The sequence below is a fragment of the Aptenodytes forsteri genome, unplaced genomic scaffold, assembly GCF_000699145.1.
Source record: "Aptenodytes forsteri isolate BGI_AS27 unplaced genomic scaffold, ASM69914v1 Scaffold66, whole genome shotgun sequence".
NCBI classification, from domain to species: domain Eukaryota; kingdom Metazoa; phylum Chordata; class Aves; order Sphenisciformes; family Spheniscidae; genus Aptenodytes; species Aptenodytes forsteri.
In genome coordinates, this window is record NW_008795131.1 from 1856869 (window position 1) to 1874940 (window position 18072).

The window sequence follows — 18072 nt, forward strand, 5'->3', positions numbered from 1 at the left end:
TGGGGAGTGTACATACTTGCTACCCTCTAAAACAGTGACTTTAACATAAGGTGTCTCAGCTGACTGAAAAATCTCATGTTACACTTGGTTAATGCAGGTACTGAAGGCTTTGTCTTGTCACATTCTTAAATGGGGTTTGTTCTCCTTCTCTTCTAGGAAATGCCCAATTCTGTCTTTTTGGTAATGGAGGTATGTGTTAACATATGTGTTTCTTTCTGGCTGATTTTAAAGATGATTTTTAGACAAAACTCCTTCTTTGCACAGCTGCAAAATAACCATGACTTGTTAAAGCAAGCAATTCTGAAAACTACATTATTAATTTCCTATGCACTACTAAATTTATCAGCAGTATTTGTTCCATAAATTATTCAGTTTCGTTTTATGATACTGTAAGTATTGATGAAGTGTTACACCTCAAATTATTAATTACAAATAAATGACAAAACAATTTTAAGGCAAACGGCTGGAAAGGATCTTTTTGTGAAAAGATAATGAAGTAAAAATTATATAGCAAGTATTTCAGTGCTTGTGGTTTGAATAAAAACCTTTCTTTTTAACAGTACTGCAATGGTGGGGATTTGGCAGATTACTTACAAGGTAATTGATTACTGTATTTCCCTGTTAAAAAGCTATTGCATTACATGTTTATATTCTGTATTCCTGTAATCCATTGGTGTTTCTCTGAGATTTTTTTGCTTGTGGATTAAATATTTTTCTGTTCGTGGAATGTCTGTAATTCCACAATGCATGTTCACCCTGGTGTGATTTTAGAGTACCCTCTTTATAAGAGTACTTGAATTCACCAAGAATCTGTTTAGTGTTGTATTCTGTCTCCAGTCAAGGTCAGCAGCAGAGTGCTCTTTGTTGTGTGGTTGTATGCCACCCTGGGAACTTGAAAACTAAATTTTGAAGCTGCAGGAAGACATAAGGTTTCGCATTTGTTTAAAAATATTACCCACTGTTTTTAAATGCCACTCATAATTGAAAATAAACCCCACAAAGTAGCAATGAAGGTGAATCAAATAATGCACAGACAGAAAATACTTTTTGCCACTGCTTTCAAAACAGTTGAATGTAACATTCCCTTATTTGTAAATGAGGGAGAAGATGTAGCTAACCATAAGTAGCATGCTGAAAAATGTGTGTTTTTCTGTTTCTAAAGTCGTATTTTGTGGGCTGCTCCCAGTGTTTTGGTTCCACCTGCTTTCTTTTCCAAGATGTGAACTTAAAAATACTGAATTACTTATATAATAATGCTTTTTACAAAGAGGCAGTTCTGGCTTAGGAGAGATTTTTACCCTTCAACATGGCTCTGCCCAAAGTAAAGACGGAAGTTACAGAATCATGACAAATGGATTCTTACTACAAACAAAATTTTGAGCAGAGATGTTAATCTTCATATTTTTCTTGATGAAAATATTCTTCTACTTGCCTTTGTATCTCAGTATGTTGAAGGAATCTTTTTGTGAACACCTATTGTTATGGTAACTGTGTATATTAAAAGCCTAATTCACTTCCCATTAATATCCTTGGAAAGACTCATACAGTGTAATCCAGCCCCGGTGTTCAGTACCTTTTCAGACTGCAGAATGAGATAATACTTTCTGAAGAGACTTTAAAAAGTACTACTTATTTTTTCCTTCCAGAATAAATTTTATCATGGATGAAATTTTTGAGCAGAGTGGTTATCTGCATCCCCATAAAAATTTGTTTAAAGAACAGGTTTTACGGCTTCAGGTTGTAACATGATTGTAGATGTATTTAATGTTCTAAACTGTGAAGTTACTTCATTTTCTTGGCTCCTTTGCCTTTTTAGCGAGTTTAGGATTTAATGGTGATTGAGAAGTTTTACAGTTATGCTACCAGGTTGAATAAACTCGTGTAAAAACAGATAATTCAGAGTACTGTAGCTAGTGCAAAACTATGGAGATGTATATGTTGTTGAGAGTATATACATTTGTAGAAAAATACGGGAGATTGGATTGTTCTGAATGTAATTCACTTTGATTTGATTGTCTTCATTGTTTTCACAGTTGATCACTCTGAAGTTTATTGCTTTTTGCCCAAAGATAATGATACTTATTTTCTCATCTGCTAATGTGTATGTTATTTTCAGCTAAAGGAACTCTTAGTGAAGATACCATCCGAGTGTTCCTCCAGCAGATTGCAGCAGCTATGCGTATTCTGCACAGTAAAGGAATCATTCATAGGGATCTTAAACCACAGAATATTTTGTTGTCTTATGCCAGTCGTAGGAAGTCAAGTGTCAGTGGCATACGCATCAAAATAGGTAAATATGCTTTTCTCTGACCTAAAGGTAAATCATCACTGTTGGATTGTTTCCCTACTCAGAAGTGTCTTTGTCTGTCAACAGCACAGAGGGTGTACTGGATATGGTGTGTATTAAATTGATGTAAATCAGACAGTAAGTCTAGAATGATGAGCTTTATGCTGTAATGCAGATTCTCAGTATAAAAAAGCTTGAGTCATAAAGACCTTTTTGATTAAATCTGCAGGAAAAAGAAACCTATTTAGTTGATGTTTCTAGTATTAAGCTATTTTAATTAGACATAAATCTGTAACCTTTGAAACTTCAAGTAGCCGTTAGCCCATTTCAAAACTGTGTGCATGTGAGACTCCAGTCGCAGTTCCAGCTGTTTTTTTTTTTTGTGGTAGACCCTCCTAAGGGTTATTTGAGAAGTTTAGAAATGTAGGTTATGGCCTATTTTTGGCAGAAAGAAGTTCGGCATTGTAACTGGGGAGAGATGTCAACTGTTCAGGATATTACCAAACTCCTCTTCAGAGGACACTTCAGGAGTTTTAATTTCTCATTGTTGTCTGTTAAGTGTCTGTTTAAAAATACCTTGTTTTTAACAAGTTTCTTTTCTATGCTTTTGCTCAACGAAAATCTGAGATCTGTTCCAACTCACTCCATCCTCTGAACAGCACAGAGGAGACTAAACTTCTCTTGCTGTCCTTACTTGATAGTTTCAGATGCTTTTGCCTACGTGGAAAATTCAGGCATCTGGAACTTGATTTCTTAAACTTCTACCTGATGTGATTTCACTGAAGCAGATTGTATATTCATCACTCTTAATGAACCATTTATATTTAGCCACTGACTTTAATCCTTTCCTGCTGACGCCAGACAGCATGCTCTGCAGCTGGGGAGATGGCTGAGCAGCAGTTTGTGCAAATGATGCCACTGCTGTTTCTTGGCTTGCTGTTTGGAAGAGAATACATTGTTCTTTCAGTGTAACATAGATTTTACTACTCCATGCAGTTGGCTATATGTTATACCTGTCTTTTTCTCTCTAACTGGTAATTGTAGCAGATTTCAAGAAGAGATCATTTCTAGACTTTAAAAATTTGAAAATTATCTTTCTTTTTATTGACGCATGTGTTTCTTTACATAGCTGACTTTGGTTTTGCTCGTTATCTGCATAGCAACATGATGGCTGCAACTCTGTGTGGTTCCCCTATGTATATGGTAAGTGACAGTATATTTCAGATTATGTTGCTTATCTCAAACATTGTCCTACCAGAACAAAATAATTTACTGCTTGCAGATTGGCAAATGCCTAATGTTGCTTCCGAAGTATTGGGGGCAGCATGCAGATCACCTTTCTGTAGTTTTACTAGCTCCTTTTTTTTTCTTGTGATTTGGAGATCACGACTGTTAAAATCAGAGAGACATGGAACATTTCTTAGTGCTGCGGGGAGGAAAAATCTTAGAGAGTTAAAAGGCAATGCATCTTAGCATTAATTTTCGGCAAAGTAGTTTCATTCCCACTTACGTACTTTTTTTTTTTCTCTGAAATAGAGCATTATCTCCTTCCCAGTTTCTAAGAAAATAAAAAGTGATCAAGTGCAGGCGAGAAGAGCTTTACACTAGTAGTTAAAAAAACTACTTGATGTTTTCATTCTAATTATTTAATATATTCTCTCACATGTGGGGTTCAGGGGTTTTTTTTGTTTTTTTAAAAAAACAATTTGGAGTTAGTTGCTGTTAATTTTTACTAAGTAGCGTGGTAGTCAATTGAGCACTGAATTGTCTGACTTTGGCACTACCACTACCATGCTGTATGGTCATGGGAAAATCATTTTGCTTTCCCTTGTCTGGTTTTTGTATATGTAAAATGGTGATAATGATATTCCTTATGAAATGCTTGGTTATTTATCCACAAGGAGGACTGCATAAACCAAGTAAATAATGCTTACCTCTTATTCCCATACGTGCCGATTGCTAGCTGCTTTCTTTAGAAACATTTCTAGTTTTCTGTGTTTTTGAAATGTAGCTTTCATTTTAGATAGTGTAATATAACTGTTACCTTTCAAGTCACGTGATGCAGATTAAAATGTTAATTTTGTCTTAAAATATTTACTCTTTACAATAAAGTGGTCTCTGTTAATACTGCTCTGACAGAAGAACTGTAGAATTCGTATTGCTGTGGCTTTGCTTTTTTGTTTTCCCTTCTGAGATTTTCCTGTTCTTTCTAGGCCCCTGAAGTGATTATGTCTCAACACTATGATGCTAAAGCAGACCTGTGGAGCATAGGAACTGTGATTTATCAGTGTCTTGTTGGAAAACCACCTTTTCAGGTAACGCTTTATTTCCTTTTCCCTCTTTTTAGTCTCATGGAAATTCCTAGGGCTTTTCCTTCCAGTCATGAAAACAGAAGTAGTGATGTCTGAGTGTAGTGTCGATGCTTCAAAGGCCAGATCGCTTGAGGGTACCAAGGGAGAAGTTGCTCATGCTTAGTCTGTGAGATCAGTGTGTTCAATCCAGAGGAAATATATAAGGATACTCAGTACTGAAGTCACTGCTGTGCTTGGGTTTTCTTGTTTAATGCCCATATACGAAAGCCTCCTTTTTGTGTATGTGTGCATAGGTACGAAAGCTATTTTCTCCATTAAACTGAGCTTTAATTAATGTACATTTTTATTTGACAGGCCAATAGTCCTCAAGATTTGAGAATGTTTTATGAAAAGAACAGGAATTTGATTCCTAGGTATGTCACCATGGCCTTTCCTGTCACTTACATTTGTTGATTGAACACTTTTTCGTCTTTGGGAATGCCTGGGATTCATAAAAAACATTTGATGTTGCTATCTTGGCAAGGACGTAGTATGATATCAGTGACTCACGTTGCATCTTGCCTTCATTGTACCTTGCTGAGTTGAAAGTGTCCTGTACTAAGGCTATAGAGCATGTATAGTGAAGACTTACGGCAGAATGCTGACTTCCTGAAATTTAATGCATTATGCATTTTTTAATGCATGCATGAAATTTAATGCATCTTCTACTTCCTCTTGTGTGCAGTATTCCTAGGGAAACATCAGCTTATCTGGCTGACCTGCTGCTGGGTTTGCTTCAGAGAAACCAAAAAGATAGAATGGACTTTGGTATGTAACTTTTCCTTTTGCTCTCTTGACTTTCCTTGTTAGTTGTATTCATGTGACCAGAATAACTGTCTTGACCTTTTGTCTACAGCCTATTACGTGAAAAGTGAAGTATTTTTCCTCCTTGGTTCTCATGCAGAAGGCAGAGTAGCCAAAATAAATCATTAGGTAACTACTGTCAATCAGTATTAAGTGATGCACATAAATCATGACTTTGTTGAGTAGTGAAGTATAAATTATTTTAATTCTTTCAATTGTGGCCTTTTTTTCCCCAGAGTGTTAACTGATATATCTTAAATTTCATGTCACAGTCTTATTTCTGTTACTTTAACTGGTGTTTTGGCTTCAGACTGGGAGCAGACATCTCTGGTCTCCATGTGGTGTTGGTTGCAGAAATGTAACAAAGTACTGGAAGAACCCACTTTGGAAGCAAAGTTGCTTTAAATGGTTTTCTCCTTGTTACTTTCTCTTGCAGACTGCAAATATCATAGCAATATTAATGGGGGTACAAACTGTGTACGTTTGATTTGACCTTGAAAGCTACATATATGTATATCTGAGGGCAATGAGACATGATGTTACATCAAAATTGTTTATATTTGCAAAGATGAATTCCTAGTATTGCGCTTAGATATTGCTAGCTGTAGAGACTACATTAGTGACATATTTTCACTGGGTTTTTTTTAAGCCCAAAAGAAGTAGAAACAACAGTTGTATCTTTGTATTTCGTTAAGTCCTAAAATGTTGAAATTTTTAAACTGTGCAGTGACTGAACTTCGCATACTGTTAGATTACTGCAATGTCTGTTTAGGACTGCATTTTGAATTAGTTGGGAAGTTAAGCCTAGTACAAACTAGATGGATACCCCCTTAACAAAAGTGAACTTGTTTGGCTCCGGTTTACCGCTGTGTTTGGCTTTTTCTCTTTAGCTGGAGACCTTTCGTTGCAGAACGTTGTTCTAACTTCTTAAGATTTCAAGGCCTCAAATTGATACTGTTGAATGGCTACAACTGCTGCCTCTTCAAAATTAGTCAGGACTACAGTTTAGATTTGTGTGTGCCTTGTACTGGCTGGATTGTCTAACTTGCTTCTGTCTCAAAAAGCCTTTTTATTGATGGGTTTTTGGTTACATATTACTGCAAAAGTAGTAATGCTGCTTTTTTTTTTTTTCTTTTAATGCAAACTCAGGCAGCATTTTTAAAAGAACACCACTGAAAAGTTAAATCTTGATTAGTTCCTCTCAGCTGCATATTGTATGTCATGTTATTCATGCTGGTTGTTTGAATTTTATAGCACTGTTTGTTATTGCAGTTTTATCATAGCTGCCAGGAAATGTTAATCTTAAACTTTTAGTTAATTAAACTTAGCTAAATACAACTATCTTTTTCATTATTATTAATATTTTATATCAATAGCAATGTGCTTTATATTGAGATTTGTTTTAGCAACAAGATAGGTGACTCATCCAGTTTAATCTATGGAATGGCAAGAAAGAGCCTAAACCTTAAAGTCTCTTCAGGCTCTTTGTAGATAAGACCCAGTTCTTTCCTTACCATAAACTATTAGCTCTTGTGATGTTGAGATCCTAGGGTGAGCTGCAACCAAAAGTCAGACATGCTCAGTTTTTGTTTCTGCTTATGAAACTTCACTGTTGCTCTTTAGTTACGCATGCAAGCTTGGTTTTGATGCAGTACTGAAATACACAAATTGACTCATTCATCACATGTGGCCCTTGTGTATTTGTGATAAGAAGACTGTATTTGTTAGGCTGTGGAGAGAGGAGGATTCAAAAGGCATTTTAGTTCTTTACTTGAAGCTCAAGACTCTCCTAGCTACGTTTTTTTTTCCTTTTCTATTCCTGCTATGTTTTGCTCCAAGAAATATCAGACTTTTTTTTTTTTTTAGTAATTTGGAATTTAAAGCATCAATAGCATAATTAAGGTGTTGCTCTTCTGAGAACCAGGCATGGGTTTTTGTGTGTAGATGTGACTGACATAACTCGATTTAACTGCTGTACATAAAAACTTAAGTAGAAGTCAGATCCAGAAAAAACTCATGATAATTGGGTAAAATGTCCCAAATGATAGTGACAGTATTCAGAGGTCAATATATAAATCTATATGTGTAGAAGAATTAATACATCACAAACATGGACTTTGAGTAATTTATTCCACTTTGCACTCTGAGTGTGCTGATCCCTACAGTTTCTTCAAACATGGGAAATTCACTGTATCATTTGTGGTAGTGGGAGAACACATTTGTGCTTAGAAAGAAAAATAGAAAGCAGAATGGTAGTGATGAAAGTCATGTTTTCCTTGGCTGAGCCACTTAAAGGGCCTCAGAGGGGCTCCTCTGGAATGTGCTTAGCAAAGGGAGTGAAAGGGAGAGTGTATAACTGAGCCCAGTTGCCTGTTGTTAAAGTAAAAATAGCATGGGAAATCTTGTTGATCTTCCAGCAATATAAAGTAGAACAGCAGGTGTTGTACAAAAGCTCAAGAACACCTGATCCTCGTGTTACAGTTAATCATTACATTGTTCCTGCGTTATAGCTAGCCTCCCTTCCTTATCGGGTTGTGGAAGAAAGTGTTGTTGAAGGAAGAGGAGATACTGCAGGCCTCAGATTCTTTCTTTTTTTTTTTTTTTTTCCTTGTTATTTGCTTAGGTCTGATGAACAGCATTGTTTTTCCTCAACTGTTAGAACATTAAAGTTCACAAAGCTCAGCAGCTAGCTTTTACCAACCCTCAATTTCCCCTAACTAGCTGAAGGTCGCTTCTTGTAGAATAAAACTTTCCGTGTAAACTGCCAGCCAGCTGGTTATGCTACGTCAATTAAATGCATCTCAGCATATCCATTTACAGCAAAAGCAAAATGTTTCTATTGTGACAGTAATAAGTTAACTGAGAAAATTGTTAAAGAAATTGTGTTTATTTCTGCTTCCCACTTCTGCTGTTGGGAAGTGGGAAGGAGAATGGCTGCTGCTCTGTGTTGTGATTTTTGGCCACCTAAGGAGTAGTATTAATGGGTTCAGAAATAAGCGTCAGTCCTTGGGAAAGGCAGAAGTGAAAATACTTTCAGCATTTGATGTGAGAGATGCTCATAATTTTGAAGATCAAATTAAAACTGAAGTAGTACCATATTAACATGGAGAACATAATTTCCTGAGGAGTATAGGAAGGCTTCTTGTATACATGATCCTTAAGTGCAGTCATAAAATGTCCTCCAGTAATTCAGTCTGATTTGCCTTGCTGGCTGTTGTTTGAAGTTATTCAATTGACTTTTGTTTCCTTTCCAAATGCTATAGCAACATATAACATACAAGGCTTTAATCTTTTGTAAGCTCTTCACCCTCTGGCTCCAAAATACTGATTCTGGGAAGGCAACCATTTATCACCATCTGCAATACAGTCTGTAAATTCTATGTCCTTTGTATATTTACTCACCATGGCTGTTGTTTCTTGTTCTATAGAAGCATTTTTCAACCACCCTTTCCTGGATCAGATTTCAACAGTCAAAAAGTGTAAGTAGTCTTGTTTTTCCACTTATTTGTGTAAATGATGAATGTTGGGGGCTGGAACGGAGAAAGATCTGCCAAATATCACACTGTTTATGAGGCATTTGCCTGAGTCTGACTTGTTGTTGTGCTCTATTGTGAGGCTAAGTGTTGAATCCTTTTTTGTATTATGCTAGACTGAAATGTGATAGTTATTTACTAGTTCCTTTGACGTTTCAACTGAACTTAAAATACCCTTGTGTGTTTTAGGATGTGCTGTGCTTATAAGTTGTATAAGGGCTTATGAATGAAAAGCAGTGAGGAAATGAGTTTGTTTGAAATTCAGCCTTCCAAAATCTTAGTCCTGTTTTTTTTCCCCTGGGTTTTCCTCTTCTAGCTTGTCCTGTACCAGTGCCCACATATGCAGGCTCAGTCTCTGGCAGTTCCTGTGGTAGCTCTCCTTCATGCCGTTTTGCTTCTCCTCCAGTAAGTTCTCTGTTTTACAGAACAATCTCTAGAAAATATTTTCTGTAATGTTTAGCTGAGAGTTATTGAATTTTAGATCTTTAAATCCTTGAACAGTGTAAACTGTCGTGTTTAAGAGCACAGAGCAAGGAATATCCCTGTCTTTTGCTAGAAGAATCGCATTAACGTTTTGGTTCTCTCTTGCTCCTTGTCTTGTACTTTGGGTTTTTTGTTGTTGTTCTTTTTTGTTAAAGAAAAAAAAATACATATACTTATCAAATGCTAGAGTAGCAAATCTTTAGATATGCTAATATGGTTTGGAACTTAATGAATGTTACAGCTAATTTTTGAATTGGCCTTTTTGGCTAGGGCCCCTTATACTGATACAAACTGGTGACTTCAGTTTTATGTGGTATTTGGAAGAGGTGCATCTGTATCATCAGGAAAGACTGAATAAATTGCAATTGTTTAAATTCACAGCCTGTTTAATATAGAACTGTCTGAATTGACACTACAGGGTTATCCAGTATTTGAAATTTCCAAATTCAAATACATTTTATATTTCTAAATACTTAAGAAACAAAAAACGGCCCAAGATTTATCTTTTTTTTGTGTCAAAGCTGGTGATGATTCTTACTTTAGAAGCTTCATAGTTAAAAGAGCAATTCTACATTCTGAATCACTGGATTTACAGTGGGTTTTTTACTTTCTTTTTCCCACCCCCTCCTCCAGTCTCTGCCAGACATGCAGCATATTCAAGAAGAAAATTTGTCTTCCCCTCCATTGGGTCCTCCTAACTATCTTCAAGTCTCTAAAGACTCTGCCAGTACCAGTAGCAAGAACTCCTCTTGTGACACAGATGACTTTGTTCTTGTCCCACACAACATCTCTTCAGACCACTCATGTAAGAACCTTCCTTATTTTTACATTTTAAAACAATTTCCACTTGTAACATACCTTTATGTCCTGTTATTCTTTGGCTCTCTTTTCTCTAAATGTGTCTCAATTCACATTGGAACTCATTTCTTTAGTTTGAAGGGAGACTGTTTGGTATACCTGCATGTATGTCCATCTGGGACATTTTCACTTTCAATTGAGTAGCCAGATATGCTAAAGATACCAAGGTGATTTAAAGTCATGGAAAATATTGGGGTTTGGCAGTAGAAGGGAAGAGTCAGTTGTAAACAACTGCTGATACGAAGCCCAAGGATTCTCTTGGTGGAGGCAGGCACATTGTTACCTCTAGACTAACTGAAGGTTTATAGTCCATTCTGTAGAGCTTTAGATAATAAACAAATGCAGGTAGAAACATAAACAAATGCTTAACATGAAAGGTAAGGCATCAGACTGGGCTTATACAGTAGAAGGACTTGGATGTAGCACGTTGTCATTTTACAACATCTTCCAAACCTGAATTGCCACTGGGAAGCTAGTCAGCTGATTTCTATACAGTGCCATCAACTCGTGTTAAAATATTTGACTAAATGAGTGCCTTGATTTCTGAAGGGTTTCTGTCACTCATTATTATAAATTTCCCAATGCTGATACCTTGTACTCTTAAACAATGTATTTTATTTCAAAATTATTATAATTACTATAGCAAAAAGAAACCCCAACAAAAACAAACAACAAAAAAACTTGTTAAAGAAATGCCTTCCCCAGTTACATTTTTGTTGTAGGTCACATTTGAGGTATTTTCATACACAAAACAGTTTGTGGAAAACTTCTGTATGTTCACAGAAGTTTGTCAGAAGTGGTTATTTCTACAACAGTAATATTGGAGATTTTTTTTTTTTAAGATTCTGCTTCATGATGTGGGTTTTCAATGTGTTCTTCTGCTTACTGTAGATGATATGCCATTGGGAGCAGCTGGCAGGCGGGCTTCAAGCGAGTTCTTGATGTGTGGAGGGTAGGTGTGCTGAACTTTATCCAAAAGAAGTCTCATGTTCTAAAATTGATACTGCAGCTGTAGAAGGGGTTGCTGGGTTTTTGGCAGTGATGGGTTTACATAGCTGTGTGTGGACTTCCTTAAAGATTAATATACCAAGTTGAATTTAATATGAATATGTAAACAGCCTGAATTCAGAGTTTTGCTGCAAAGTAGATAATTTCTCTGATGTGAAGACCTGTCTTTTGACAGTGGTTTTTGTTTTCACAGACAGTCGCCATTAACTATTTCTGGAAGCTCAGGAACTGTACAGAAACCATCTTCAGCCTCTTCTCGAAGCACTGCTTCTGGTACAGCTAACAGGTGCGTGATGTAGGCTTAGTATTTCCTCTCTTTTAGAAAGGTTCTCTGCTACTATATGTTTGGTTTCTTTTTTTTAAATTGTGGATGGCTACTGGAAACTGAATTGAAATAGAAGCTAGACCTGTTTTTTCCAGGCTCTCTACACTTAATGCATTCTAATGGCTGACAGTTGCATAGCTAACTTCTGGCTCTGATGCATCCCTAAAAGATTTCCCTAAGGAAAGATAGCATTCTTTTGTCTGTTTAAATTTTGAACTGGTTGAAAGCAGGAACTTCAGAGACATAACTGACTTGTCCTTTTTGGTGTTATGAAGCACAGCACAGTCTTCATTTAGTAAGTCAAGATGTTGAATGCAGTGTACGTTTTAAGAAGTAGTTGTGAGTGAAGAACTTGCAAAGCCCAGCTTGCTATGGATTTGTGTCTCGTGGCTGGATTGTCTTGTGTCTGGTAACTGGGTGTGGCTTCTGTGCAAGAGATTACTGTGAATTTCATGTTTGTCTCTCACAAGATACCAAAGAAGCCACATGAAAGACCTAAACATATTGCAGTTTTTCTGTCAGCAGGACTGTTAGTAAGTCCTCTTTCTTCCACGTGGTTGTAGGCAAAGTTTCTGCTAGTTTGAAGTAGAACTGATATTTATCAGTGGTGCCTGAAATCTTTCCTGTATTATATTGGAAAATGTAAAGCTTAATCATGTTGTTTAACTACTCATGTAATATCTAAACAGAAGTGTCATTTGACCAAGTAATGAATTTCATAATGTTTTCAGTACAAATAGAAAGAGGATGAGTGGCTAAATGGGGAATAAAGCTATTATGTTGGGTGTATTTTTGGCTTATGCTAGTACTACAGGGCTGTGAGTCAGCATTATTTGTTTAGAAATGCTTGTCACAAGAAAAGTTTGCTACTTTGTGCTGATCTTTGTGCAGTTTGTGAAATCTGCTGACATGGGCTATCAATACAGCTTTAGTCTTACCCTTTATGTTTAAGGGCAGATAATGGGGATGGTTTGTCTGTAAAGATCCATTTGCTCTGGATTGGTCATGTACAATGTATTATAAATACATTGTAATTTCCTATTTTAAATTATGTCAGGTGTCACAGTTTTTAGAGTTAACAGGTTTTATGAAAATATGCCAGTTATCTGTACGTTACTAAGTTAAGAGCTAAATGGTCTTGTGATTAGAAAGAGGTGCCTACTGTTCACACTTTCAGTGTTTGTACTATAATAGTTTGATTTAATTATTGGTTGAGTAAATTTGGTAACTAACTGGCTGCTTGGGGCATGGTCTTAAGGAAGCAGAGTGTGTGTCTGATATTCTGTAAGATGCTGCTTTTGGTTTTTGGTTTTGATTTTTTATTTCCTGAGAAATGTACTTTCATAGTGTGTGTTTTGGGTTGTTTGGTGTTTTGTTTTGTGTTTTTTTTTTTTTTTACAAAAGGTTATGCCCTGTGAAACAGTGAATCTTTCTGATTAGCTGATCAAACTGAATTAATTGTACCCGTAGTTATGCTGCTTTATGTCAGGTAGAAGAAGCTGTAACACTTCTCAGGCTCCAGCCAGAATGGGCAGTAGGTAGAGGCGGTTCACTCTCCTGTGGTTAATTGCTGATTTTATTCTCTGGATCTCACAGAAACAAGGTTTGCATGCAACTCTGCACACATCTGTATGGCATTTTCTCTAACCAGTAACAAACTACATCAGACTCGAGGATGCCTAACCAGACCTTAGCTTTGGGCCTGAGCTGGGGAGCCCTGATGGAAGGCCAAGTACTGTACCATGCCTCTCCACCACGCTAACACAGCATTGCTGCCTCCAGTTAGCTCATGGCTCGCTGAGCTTGCTTGGATCTACCTGCAAAGCTGTGTGAGAGCAGGGGAAGGCATTTTCCATGCTGAGTACTTTAAAAGTTTTAGTGCCTTCATGGCCTCCTCAGTGTCACTGTCACAGTTTAAATAACATCTGCTTCCCCTCTCCCAGAGGTCAGGCCTAGGGAGCCTCCCTGTGCTACCTCAGCGTGTTGTGTTAGTCGTAGCAGGCTGCCCACTGCCTTTGTGTGGTTTCTACTTGTGAGACCTTCTCCTCGCATGGACGCTTTCAGGCCTTCCGCCAACTGTGTGCTTACAGCTGACTTCCAAATTACTCTGTAGTATCTAGAAACTGGGTGGCAATAAAAGGACAAACTTCTTTTGCTAAGGAAGTTCTCTGCATATTAGGAAGTAGTATTTCGTTCTCAGAGGTAGCAAAGAGAATAGGACAAATACAGTCAGAAACCCAGATTTCTGTTCAGCTACAGCCATGCAGTGAGTGCTGTAACTGCTTGTTTTCTAGAGCTTGTGGTAGAACTTTTTTCCACATTTCCTCTAAGAATTTCTAATCTTTCTCTGAAGAGGTGGTCAATAACGGACCAGATACTAAACTGATGCTCTTCCAAAAAGCCCATTCGTTAGAAATTCTTTCCACGGAATTCTGTCTTCTTTTAAAAGTGTTGGTAACTGGTTACGTTGCAGTGGTTTGATTTCCTTATCAGATAGTAGACTGAGGTAAGCCAGGTCACTGACACTTCAGTTGAACTTGGGTAATGCTAATCTGCAGTTTGAGTCTGTGGATTAATGTTCAGGTGTGTGGTTTTGGTCATTTTGTCAGGGGTTGATTACATAACGTGTTTTCCTTTTGCAAGTTCACGGTGTCTCTTGGGATATCTCTGACTGTGCTTTGGTGGCTTTTGTACACATTCCAACCCCGCTGCTGAACTTCCTGTTCTTAGCGCAGTGGGTTTTCCTAGAACGTTATTTTGAAGCGTGGTAAACAGAGCAGGCTGACTGGCAGGAAGTCTGAGGGATCTGTAGATTTGCTGTGATGCGTGACGAAGTGCTTCAGCTAGTCCTGCACTCTCAGCTCGATCTGATACTAGCCAGTATAAGAAAGGAAGGTAGTAACAAACAGTTCCTGATCTTCCCCTGTGAAGTGTTAGAGCTAGATTAGGACAAGCTAAGATTATATTGCATGCAGGGAGTGCAGAAGCAGCTTATTTGCCTATTTCCTAGATTTTCTTGAAATTTCAACAATGGTACAATTCAGAGAGAGCCCTGTCTGCCTGTATTCATCTCCTGCCTCCATACCTTCCAACTTCAGGCATTGTCAGCCTTCAGTATCCCCCCGCAGCGAAACGGCACCTATCCCAGTTCCCACTCAGCTACGGAATTACCAGCGCATAGAACAGAACCTTTCCTCTACTGCCAGCCCCGTGTCAAACCCCCATGGATCACCAAGGTGAGTTTGTTTTTTTTTTTTTAAACTCCTTTTTCTTGGTTCTAGTTTGTGTTTGTACCCTGACAGATGTCTGTGCTTTCTTGCTGATGTCATTTTTTTTTCTGCACAAAAACATACTAAAGAGACATTTTAATTAGTCCTTCACAATCTCAAGATTGTTGGATGGGCCCTTGAAATTTTTCATGAAAATAAAATGAGCTTGTTCTTTCACTCAAATGCAACCCAAGAAGGTGAAAAGATGAAGTCTTGCTTTTTTATTCCTCTTTGTGTGTTATATGGCATTACATCATAAACTAGAAAGTCAGTAATAGGTTACGTTTTGTTTTCACACATGTAGTGATGAGATTATTGCATTGTTCTGTAGAATATCAAGGAAACAATTTTTGGCATGTTAGTTAACCAGCTTGTCTTACTAAAAAGCTCTAGTGTGCCAGACTTATTCTCTGCCTTGTGGTCTACAGGATCAGGATGGTAAAGATCGAAGACTCAGAAACAGACTACTTGGAACTCTGGAGATCTTTATAAAAACAAAACCCATGGGTCCTTGCATTTTTTCAGGATCTCTGATTTTATAATAGTTGCTACACTTGGGGAAGTGCTTTTCCCTTAAATAATCTGTTCTCAGTTATCTGACCTGTATACCAGACCAAATACTTCAAACTTCGTCATAATCTTTGTTGTAGATTCCTTCCTTTTCCTACCATAAAAATGGGTATTTGCAGCAATACATTTCACTTGATTGCAAAGTTCAAAATTTGATGATCGAGTTGTTTGAAGATTAGAAATACATGTCCTAAGGGGTATCTGTTTTAATTTTCTCCAGTTAACAGACTATTATGGCATTAAAAGTTAAAAACGCAGTGTGAACAAAGGGAATTAAATCTTGCTTGTTTTCAGTATGGGAAGCTTAGCTTAAGTTATCAGCTTGATAAGCTTCAACGTTACAGCTTTCTCTTTAAATATCAGCATTTTCTTTAACTGATCATTATACTGCTTAGGGGATTCTGAAGCTTGTATCGAGGAACCGCAGTTACTATAGTGTGCGTAACCGTTCTTTTCACCTTGTTAGAGCCGGAGTTGTGAGACGATCAAATACTAGCCCAATGGGCTTCATGAAGATGGGCTCCTGTTCTCCAGTACCAGCTGACACTGCACAGGGTGTTGGGCGCAGGCTATCCACAGGATCTTCTAGACCATATTCTCCTTCACCACTAGGTAAGCCCATAAATTCTTAGCCATTAATGAAGGTTCATCTGGAACAGTAATTCAGAACACTAATTCTTGCTTGAAATTATCTTAAAATGAACTCTGCCCAACTAGGTCACATCTGCAGAAATAATTTCTGTTAAATGACTTATAGAAGTAAACTAAGTAGGTTTTATTTTGCTTTACCTTCACTTGTTGGTGAAGTATAAAGTATAAATTGACATTTTGATTTTGTTTGCTTAGTTGGAACCATACCTGAGCAGCTTGGACACTGTTGTTGCGGACAACTTCAAGGACATGAATCAAGGAGTAGAAACTTCTCAGGTGGGTGACTTTGGACAATAGAACCAGTACTATTTTGATAGAGCTTCTACAGCGTTTTGTGAAGGGGGAGGAGAGCCAACACTACACTAGTATGGGTTAATAGGAGACGCTGGGTAAGTGGCGCGCTGTTTCTGTAGAAACTTAGCCCAATTGTGGCTGTGTAAAGACACCTTTCCGCATAACTAATTCCCTACACAGTAAGAGAGCGACTGAAGTTCCTTTTTCTTAAGATGAAAAAGCAACTCTGATAATGCCTGTCTTTAAACAGGGATGGAAGTGGATGGATTATAATGAATGGTAGTAACATGCTTCTCAGAATCTGGTTTTGATAGACCAGCTCTGTCATGCCAGTCCTCAGAAAAGGGAGGAAGAACTGCCCGTGTACAGCGTGTAGCATGCTTTCATCATTCCCTTAGGAAATTGACTGGGATCTGATGTTAGTGTTGCTAAGCATTCAGTAAGCTTTGCAAGTCAGAAATTATGGCATGCCAGCAGGAAAAAAAAAAAAGATCAGGGAGAAATAGGACTTGAAGATGTTCTGAGGCTGTTAAAGATGGAATCGCACTGTAATGCCAGAAGGATTGGGCATAAGAATACACAATTCAGCAACACGTTCTTTTGCTCTATGCCCATTTTGGGTGCAATTTCTTCTTTATCTAAAACACTGAAGAGGTGGTGTTGAAACTGCATTGTGGGTTTTTCCCCTATTTAAACAATTTCCAAAATCATCTGGAGATGATAGAGCCTTCATTTCTTGGAGTAGCCATATTTCGAATATCTGGGAATGGTTTCATCCATATGAAATAAGTTCTATGATGTGTATCAAAAATTGCCTTCATAATTGCTATGCCATTGTCAGTCTCAACAAAAGACAAGGAATGAGTGAATCCTCAGATTTGAAATAGTCTCTTCTCTTAAAAAAAAAAAAAAAAGGTGTGTGTGTGAAGAGAACACAAAGCAGTGTGTATGCTTTTCTTGTTGCATCTTTTCTTTGGATAGAATTTTGTAGGGCTGTTGGTTTAGTGCCTTTTGCCAGTGTTAAACTGACTTGTAACATACCACAGCACTGTTTTTATGGCTGTAAGGGTACTTAATGTTTCATTTCTTCATCTGTTTCCTGCATTCTTTTCCTGCTTGACTTTATTTCTTAATTTCAAATTACTACAGTGGTATTTCTATTTGTAAAATACCACAAATTGCAGCAAGTCTGTTTCTCAGCGTTTAAATGGGTATGGGAAGCTGTCTTTTGCTTCTGGGTGAAGTGAGGTCATCTGTACTGAGATTTTCTAAGGACGGAAGATGTCTGTCGTAATGTAGCTTCTGAACTAATTGAGCTGCTCTTGTTGCCAGTGGCAGCAGAGGACAAGCTTCTAATTCAGAAGCCTTCCCTGTGGTGGCAATGACACTAGAACAGTAACCAGTGAGATTTTAGACTGGTTTCTGAAACAACAGGTGACGACTTTCAATGCTCTTGAGACAGATGAGCAGAGGGATTTCAAACAAGCAAATTCTTGGCTGGGAAGTTAAGGACAAATAGATTTGATTCCTCTGCTGGAGCGGCAGGCAGAAAGGCTATTCTAAAACATGCTGTTTAATGGAGTGGAATGAAATCAAGATGAAGTAGCTCATATTCAAAATCTAACTAGCAAAAGCATAG

The 18072-nt window shown here is 37.6% G+C and overlaps 1 protein-coding gene across 1 annotated transcript in view; it reads left to right on the top strand.

Annotated features, from left to right (window-relative positions):
- The window catches only part of ULK2 (unc-51 like autophagy activating kinase 2), a 40686-nt gene that overhangs the window by 12418 nt on the left and 10196 nt on the right, over nucleotides 1–18072 (top strand). Inside the window, exons 4-18 of the mRNA XM_009278193.2 lie at nucleotides 157–189; nucleotides 561–597; nucleotides 2117–2290; nucleotides 3417–3490; nucleotides 4501–4602; nucleotides 4954–5012; nucleotides 5324–5406; nucleotides 8871–8921; nucleotides 9292–9380; nucleotides 10092–10263; nucleotides 11208–11268; nucleotides 11518–11610; nucleotides 14748–14885; nucleotides 15955–16100; nucleotides 16335–16415. Of these exons, the coding sequence (XP_009276468.1) occupies nucleotides 157–189; nucleotides 561–597; nucleotides 2117–2290; nucleotides 3417–3490; nucleotides 4501–4602; nucleotides 4954–5012; nucleotides 5324–5406; nucleotides 8871–8921; nucleotides 9292–9380; nucleotides 10092–10263; nucleotides 11208–11268; nucleotides 11518–11610; nucleotides 14748–14885; nucleotides 15955–16100; nucleotides 16335–16415 (1393 nt within the window). The remainder of the gene's footprint in view (nucleotides 1–156; nucleotides 190–560; nucleotides 598–2116; nucleotides 2291–3416; nucleotides 3491–4500; nucleotides 4603–4953; nucleotides 5013–5323; nucleotides 5407–8870; nucleotides 8922–9291; nucleotides 9381–10091; nucleotides 10264–11207; nucleotides 11269–11517; nucleotides 11611–14747; nucleotides 14886–15954; nucleotides 16101–16334; nucleotides 16416–18072) is intronic.